Raw genomic sequence first — 8,655 nt, 5'->3', positions numbered from 1 at the left:
GACATTTGCCACGCGATCCACAATGCAAAAACCAGGAAGTCAGCAAAAGGTACTTTCTACCGTATTAAATCTTTTTTTACAGAGTAAATCAATACGCTTTTCTAGATTAGTTAGAAAATATAATTGACAGCTGTAAACGAGTGAAATTCGTAGTTCGGGAAGGCTAATTTTAGCATGTAGCATAGCTAATTATTTCGTGCAGGCCACCGTTAGATAAAAATCTAAAAGTAGAAAATGTATAATTGAAAAATGTATTTTATGCTCAAAATTTGTTTTTTTATTTAAATTTCACAGATGCACGTATCAATTTGTAACACTGGGATCGGAGCTAAAATTGTTCCGTACTGCATGAACAACAAGTACTACTGTCCCCTTTGCTCATACAGTGCGGATGAGTCTTACAAGGTTAAGAACCACATTGCAAGAACTGCTGTGGTTCAACATAACGGTATGGAAAAATACACTAATGAATGTTTTTTTTTACACACTTATCAGTTCTCTCGTGTTTTTATTTTATTTTATTTTTTAAGGTTAATATTTTTTAAAATATGTTTTTGTACACCAATGTTCAATTTCTGGAAAGTCTAATATTTTTTATAAACTAACAGCTTTCTTTATAAGCTATCAGCTGCCATCATAGTACCCAGAGATGAGTACATCTCTGGGTATTTTCAATGTATTTCAATGTATTTTTAGTAACTGTGCAGCAAACTACACATTTAAAAGTAACAAAGTATTTTGTGAAATGGCTATTATTAAGTACTGTTTTACTGATTATAACGTGCAATGTAATATTACCCATTTATTTAAGCAGACATTAATAAAAATGAAGTTATGTGCACTGTTAGGTATTTTAAAACCAAAAAGGAAACATTTTAATACAAGACAACAAATTAAGGTTAGAGGAAACCTAACATAAACAACTTTTATCTGTGTATCGTGTTTAAATTTTTTGTGTATTAAAATGTGTTCTTCATTCAGTGAAGTTACTCACATTATGTTGCATGTAAGAGTATAACATTTTGAAAAATGGTCCTAATTATTTATTTTTTTGTCAAAATTACAGAGTAATTGAGTTAATCTGATTAGTTAATCTCTGCCCATGGCAGATTGAGCAATATCACTTCTAAAATTTAAATTCATTTTTTGCAGAATATATATTTGTTATCTGGAAGCCATTAATTGTTAAATCCTACAAAACAGTAACAATGTTAAGGAATGTACAGTGATTAATTCAAACATGGCTTTTTTTCTACCAATCAATTGTGTATTTAATAGCTACTACTTTTATTGTAGTAGCTATGAGGCTACTAAGAAAAACAGGGATTCATTCTCCCTGTTCTGAGGGATAATGAATCACATCTTGTTTAAACATATCTGCAATGTATATAAATGCTTTTTTAAAATTTTACTCATTTCTTTTTGTTACTGCAGAATTCCATATCTTCAGATGTGGCCTACCATGTAGAGACACCACTCACTTCCATTGTCCTTACTGTTTTTCCACCATTGACAGAAGGGACAGGTTTGTTAATCATTTGGTTAATCACAGAATGACTTTTCACATGGTGTCCAGCTGTGCAGCAGCCCAGCCACCTGTCCACCTACCAGCTACAGACATCCAGGCTACACAGGCGCCTGTCCGTCCAGCAGCTACAGACATCCAGGCTACACAGGCGCCTGTCCGTCCAGCAGCTACAGACATCCAGGCTACACAGGCGCCTGTCCGCTCAGAAGATATGATTACATGTGAAATGTGCAATCTGCGCCTGAGAAAAAAGAATCTTCGTATTCATTTGAAAAGAAAACACCATGAAAAAGTGGAGCTGATTTCACAAAATCATCATTTAAGGAGTCAGTGTGTGGATGCAAAAAAAGGTGTTTTTGCTGTTCAGAAATCCTTTTGTGGTCCATCAAAACCTATAGATGTAATCAAAAACACCTGGTCACAATTTCACAGATCAGAGTGTGAGCTTGACAGGTGTAATGTGAATGCACAATTTGCCAAGCGAAGTGGGATTTTGCCTTTTGAGTGTGAACACATTCAATCATTACGCTTTTGTCCACGCGCCACAGACTCAGAAGGACCTCTGTCTGAAACTACCCTCAACATCCTGGTTGACAACTTATGTTTCAGTGTTAAAAGAAAATACCCTAAATGCAAGGAAGATATTAGTTTTTTTTTCTTTTTTTTTTATGATGAAGCACATTTGCCTTTTTTCTTGTTCAGTCATTTGTTTTTGAAATATGTTAATAAAATATTATGTACATTTTTGAATGTTACTTTTGTTGTAACTCATTTGATTGAAATTATTTAGTTTTTATAGAAATGGTGTCATTTCCACACAGTTACATTGTGGCTGTATTTTGTTGTAGAGTAGAGCCAATAAAATGGTTGTAAATATATTGTAACAGTGTTGTTTAGTATTTGGATAACCTTGATTTAACAATTTAAAATACATGCTAAGTTCATAATTTTCAATATTTTATATGTGTAAATACAATGTTTCCTATACTTTTTCAACAATGACTGGAATCAATACAAATTTCATTTACAAACCTGACATACGGCACAAACAGAAACACAAATGTTTCTGCTTGTTTTAACAGTCAGAATGAACTGTTTTATAATAAAGCAAGCACATACAGAAACATTGTTTAGTTACAAAGTTATAATCCAAACATAAGATTAAAGGTAAGCTGAGCAAAAGTAGAGATCAGGTGGAAGTGATGGAAGCTCAGGTGAGGAGCAGTTGCACATCAAGCCGGAGTTTCTGAAGGGTGGAGGAGATAAGACCGGCGCCGTGATCAGGTGAGATGAAGACAGTTATAGTTACAATTTACACAGGTTTAATTTATGTATCCAGTGAATTTATTAAAAAAAGGTTTTCATATAGAAAAAAATAACTCCTGAACAGCAGATCATTCTCTCTGGCGGTGACCAGCGCAGCGTCTACGGCCGGGTCCGAAGATTATTTCTTATCAAATAAAATTTCTAAAACCTACTTTCTGTGTGAGTCTTTCCAGGTTGAAGCTGAATTTAAAGTTTTAAATGAATCACTGGGTTCTGCAACAATTGCATATTTAAGGTCTTTGGAGCGCAGTTTATAAATTGATTGCAATTAGAATAGATTTGTAATTTCTAAATGGAATAGTGGGACACCAACCAGTTTACTGGTTAAGACATTATGGTAAACAATAACAGTTGAGCTTGTTAGAAGTTCAAAAGTCATTTAATTTGTTAGTGAATTATATTCAAGATATGAATAATAAGAAAAATATTTGGCAAATAAACAGAATTGTGAATGAACGGACCAGGTTGGCCAAAATTGTTGACCAAACCTCTTTTCCATCTAGTCCTTATGAAATAATGAAAAGGACATTGTATATTAGATTTTAACTTATTTATTTTAAGAATACCATTCACAACATCTAAAACTATTATTTGAATTTCAACACCAGCAAGTATTTGTTTATGGATGGACTGGCGATGTGTCCAGGGTCCATCAGCAGCTCTCACCACCCCGCTATATGTGTATAATAATTAATGGAATGGATAGATGTGTTCTTAATGTAATGTACATTTGTCTCTAAAATATTAATTTAATTTGTTTTATGACTTTTGTTTGGGATAGTTAGGGTGTAAAGATAGATAAATACATCTCCATGATTCCTTCTTTTAGATTGTTTGTTAATATAATTTTAACATCCGAAAAGAAAGATTTAATAAACGTAATATATAACGTATCTCATTTCCTTAACGTTTAATTTGTAATTAATTTTAAATGTTAAAAGTGTTATTGGGTGTTTTGAAAAGTTTTGAAAGTGTAAGTTTTGAAAGGGGTAGTCAAATAAAATGCGTTATTATTATAATTATGAAAACACGGCGCACCCTTCATTTCCTTATTATTGTTTATTGTAGATTGTTTGTTACTAATGTAATTTTAACATCCGAAAAAAAGATTTAATAAAGATAAAAAAGCGGACATACCACGTGACTGACATACCACGTGACTGACATACCACGTGACTGACATACCACGTCACTAACATAACGTAACACGTGGTATGTCATTTCCTAATTAGTAATTAATTTTAAATGTTAAAAGTGTTTTTGGGTGTTTTGAAAGGCGTTGTGAAATAAAATGCGTTATTATTATTATAATTATTAAAACACGGCTGGTACAGGAAATGGTGTCACTGGCGCCCCCTTCATTTCCGGAATGTAATAGTCCAATTTCCATATAAGGTATGAGACTGACAGTGGTCCGTCACCGCCCCTTTCCGCAGGCTGCAGCGAAGTGTACTTGCAGTAAGTAGGAAGATAACCGGATGTGACACTGCTAGCTTGGCTAGCTAGTTCCGGACACAAAAACGTTTTGATTTTAGTATAAAGCAGTATATAGAATATAATTGGTAGTCTTCGTGAGGATATCGTTTCTGCGTGTTTGTTTCGACCCGCTGTGATTATTTACATAATGTAATTAACCTTCATTAGCAACCCGAAAGGATCGTTAACCACCGTATAACTAAAGCAGCTAACAGCGGGGAGTTGATGAGTGTTTCTGGCGTTAACGCTTTTAAAAGTTCTGTAGCATCGCGTTATCTCTGCTACAGCCTACATTTTTTATTAATACAGTTTACATTAATACATTTTACATTGTCACAGGCTGATTTTAATCTGATTTCAGTTTCAGCAAAAATGTAGAAGACCCGGGTTTTATGTCTGAAATCTTGATTGACTAGAACATGTGAAGGTTGCAAACAAGGATTGTGAAAAGGAGAAGTCAAGAGGAGTGAGGACGTCTGAGATGATGAAGGTTGAAGAGGATGAACCAGGAGGCTTGGAGCCCAAGATACCTGCAGCATCCACGTCACAACTGGAGGAAACAAAAGACAGCAAAGATCTCAGTAAGTGACGCACATGGATTAGATCAAATTTACTCTGAATGTTTAACTGGAAGGAATCAAAATGATACATTTATGTGTAAATATTCCAGCAGTCATTGCAGCGAAGGCACAATTTAACTTGGACAGGCCAGCAGTCCATTATAGAAAGTGCCTCAACATAATGGAAACAATTACAGTATTTTATGGAGGAACAGAACATGACAGTATCAATACAGTAGCAGACTGAATGAGTGATAAAAGTTATGAGACTATATGATCAGGGTAGCATTTCACCCTGGAATAAATAAATAGCTTTATTTGTTATGTGTGACAGTTTTTTCTTTTTGCTAGTGACAAAGTTTTACCAAGATGTGATGTTGAAGTTGACAATGAATTATATAACTGACTGGTAAAGCATAATTAAAATATTTTTGCATTACATTTCTTTTTATATAAGGAAATGTGTTATCTAAACAAGTGGCACTGAGTTTAAAACTGAACCACTCACTATAATTACACACCATTGTAAGTTGCTCACCGACTTTGTCTGAAAATCTTCTAATATTTGGAAATTTTCTAGTAACGTTAACAGTTTAAAATGTCCTTCATTAGTTCCTTACAGAAACGTAAGCACACCATCCAAAACAAAGTCTACCGTCAATATATAAATGTATTTCTTAGGTTTCATTAAAATGAGTTGTATGTTTATTATGTAAATCATTGGAGTTTTCTTTCCTGTGTGGTTTTTGTTTGTTTGTTTGGAAGCTGTCACTAACGTCATTTTGGGTTTCACCGTTTTCAGTTCATCAGATGTTGGTGATCAAAGTGGTTCCTCATGACTGGAGCCCGAGTTCGGATAAGCAGGACCAAGAATCCCCCCACGTAAAGGAAGAAGATGAGGAGCAGGGGATCAGTCAGCAGGAAGAGCGGCTTACTGTGAAGATTGAAGATAAAGAGAAAAGTGAAGATGAAGAGAAACATCAGTCATCAGAGTTGCATCAAATTAAAACTGAAGACCACAGAGAGACAGAAGCTCTCTCTGTGGAAACAGAACCTAATGGAGGGGACTGTGCAGGAGCAGAACCAGACAGGAACACAGGTCCAGGATGTTCTTTTCGACAAAGTAAGATGGCTAGTCACAGAAGAGATCAATCATCTAAACTTTGGCCCAACTTTACGGCTCAGATAGGAATCCAAGAAGGCAGGAAGACGGATGACAGCAGCCCTTGTAGTAAAAGTTTCAAACGTAAGAGTCAAGATGATTTAAACGTGACAACGCACCCTGCAAAGGGAGACCACAGCTGTGATATCTGTGGTAAAGAATTTGTAGTAAAGCGATATCTTCAGACACATATGAGGCTCCACACTAACGAGAGACCATTTGCTTGTGATGTTTGTTCTAAAAGGTTCCATAGAAAGACAAATCTTAAAATACACATGATGGCCCATTCTGGAGAAAAACCTTTTTCCTGTGTGGTTTGTGGTAAAAGGTTTAAGGTAAAGGAAAGTCTTAAAAATCACATGAAAATGCACACCACAGAGAGACCATTTGTGTGTAGTGTTTGCAGCAAAGAATTTTTAAGACAAGAAAGTTTAAAAAGTCACATGTGCATTCACACAGGAGAGAAACCTTTCATTTGTAGTGTTTGTAGTAAAGGATTTTCACGACATTTGGAACTGAAGAGACACATGTCTGTTCACACTGGGGAAAAACCATTTATTTGCAGTGTCTGCGGAAAAGCTTTTTGCCTGAAAGATCATCTAAAGAAGCACATGCATGTTCACACAGGAGAGAAACCTTTTATTTGTAGTGTTTGCAGTAAAGGATTCTCACAAAAACAGAATCTAAAGAGTCACATGTATGTTCATACTGGAGAGAAACCGTTTGTTTGTAGCATTTGCAGTAAACCATTTTCACGACAAGAAAGTTTGAAAACTCACATGCATGTTCACACAGGGGAGAAACCATTTATTTGTACTGTTTGTAGTAAAGGATTTTCACAACAAAGGAAACTTAAGACTCACATGCGTGTTCACACTGGAGAGAAGCCATTTGTTTGCGGTGTTTGTAATCAAGGATTTTCGCAACCCAGAGATCTGAAAAAACACGCTGCTATTCATACCGGTCAGTTCAGCTGTCTTGAGTGTAATAAACGTTTTGCGAAGGAAATCCAATTGGAGCAGCACATGAGACTCCACTCGAGGGAGAGACCATTTGGTTGTGATGTCTGTAAAAGCAGATTTAATCAAAAATGTGTTCTTGAAAATCACATGAGAGTCCACTCAGGAGAGAAACCTTTTGTTTGTAGTGTTTGCAAGAGAGGATTTGTGCGACATGAAAACCTTAAGAAGCACATGGGTGTTCATCAGGGTTGCAATTAATGTACATTTGTTTCTTCTGTTCACCTGGGGGATTTTATTATTGATTGGTCTTACATGATGGTAAACAGTTCCCACAGTCAAGAATCTAATGACTAGTGAAGTGTGAATTTAAAAACCCTTCTGTCATTAACAGCTCTACTTCACGATCTCAAAAACTTTTATAGAATTCAAACTTGAACTGAAATATTCTCTGATTACAGGTATTGTAATCATTTCAGGGTTCTTTGAAATCATAATTCAACTCTTAAGGACAAATAAAGTGTCCACTTTCCAACATGTCAGTATTCTTAACTAAATAGCCTAAAATTATTAATCCAAGGCAACTCTAAGCAAATGTGCTTTCAACTCAGTATTTTTATTTATTTTATTTTTTCAGTTTTCTGGAAATTTGTTCCAGATATCTGGAGCATAAAAACTGAATACTGCTTCCCTGATTCTGAAATGGAGAATTGCCTAGAGCTGTGAACAACTGGGTTCTGGATCAGCTGTCTGACTTTTCAGGCAGATCTATCATGACAACGTTGCAGTTAATCAATCCATCCAAAGATAAATGCATGAATGAGTTTCTCTAGATCTTCCTGAGACATTAATCCTTTTTAAAACTTTGAAATGTTAATCAGGTGATAGAAGTTTGTAATTGCCTTTGTGTCTCAGAAGGTTCAGATCGCTACACCCAGATTTTGGACATCATCACTCTTTTCAAACTGCAACAATTGAACCTTTGTGCCGACTCTTGATCATTCCAAAGATGACTTCTGTTTTGTTTCTGTTATATTTTGAGATGGCAAATCCTGGAAAGCCAGTTTTCTAAGCAATTTTTATTGTAAAACAGCAAAACTATAAACACAGTCTCCATAAAATACATTTCAACAAGTATTTGCTTACTATAATTAATAAGGTACGAGAGTTCACTAATCAACAGCAACATTTATTCTGACATTTTCTTTTCTTCCATGAGAAATTGGAAATAGAGTTAGGGGACAGTTGAAGAACTGTCCCCTAAAATGCATTTTTTGTTTAAAAACACCATTTTGTAACAGTAATAAAGATCAAACTTCTACACATAATTGCTATTTATGCACACATTGTTTGCATTGCCCATACCAGTGGTAGAGTAATATGTTGCACAATGTAATTCTGGTTTAAATTTAAAAAAAGAAATTACCTGCTAATTAAATGATTTGCTACAAAATCTTAGATTTCCACCAGAGAGATAATCTATCCTCAAATCTTATTTACTCACATGATCTGTGTTTTTCACTCATCACTGCTAGAAAATGCCTTTTTCATCATGTTTATAAATATGTGGTGTTCAAAAATCATCATGCTTTGTTTTTAGATGCGTTATAAACAACTGTAATAAACTTATTTAAAAACTCTTTT

The 8,655-nt window shown here is 34.8% G+C and overlaps 1 protein-coding gene across 1 annotated transcript; it reads left to right on the top strand.

The window, feature by feature from the left end:
- Positions 1-4,303: 4,303 nt before the first annotated feature.
- On the top strand, positions 4,304-8,651 carry LOC148153661 (uncharacterized). Its single transcript, XM_014982860.2, has 2 exons — positions 4,304-4,911; positions 5,693-8,651. Exons 1-2 carry the CDS (start codon positions 4,812-4,814, stop codon positions 7,270-7,272), a joined length of 1,680 nt encoding a protein of 559 aa, XP_014838346.2. The 5' UTR covers positions 4,304-4,811; the 3' UTR covers positions 7,273-8,651.
- Positions 8,652-8,655: the final 4 nt, after the last annotated feature.

Source organism: Poecilia mexicana, unplaced genomic scaffold (assembly GCF_051168715.1).
Source record: "Poecilia mexicana isolate PSO_F unplaced genomic scaffold, ASM5116871v1 scaffold_19, whole genome shotgun sequence".
Lineage (NCBI taxonomy): Eukaryota > Metazoa > Chordata > Actinopteri > Cyprinodontiformes > Poeciliidae > Poecilia > Poecilia mexicana.
This window is presented reverse-complemented; position numbering and strand designations above follow the sequence as displayed.

Coding starts and splice junctions, on each gene's coding strand:
- LOC148153661 (XM_014982860.2), top strand. CDS start 4,812: ATGATGAAGGTTGAAGAGGATGAACCAGGAGGCTTGGAGCCCAAGATA. Junction 4,912..5,692: donor AAAAGACAGCAAAGATCTCA/GTAAGTGACGCA, acceptor CACCGTTTTCAG/TTCATCAGATGTTGGTGATC.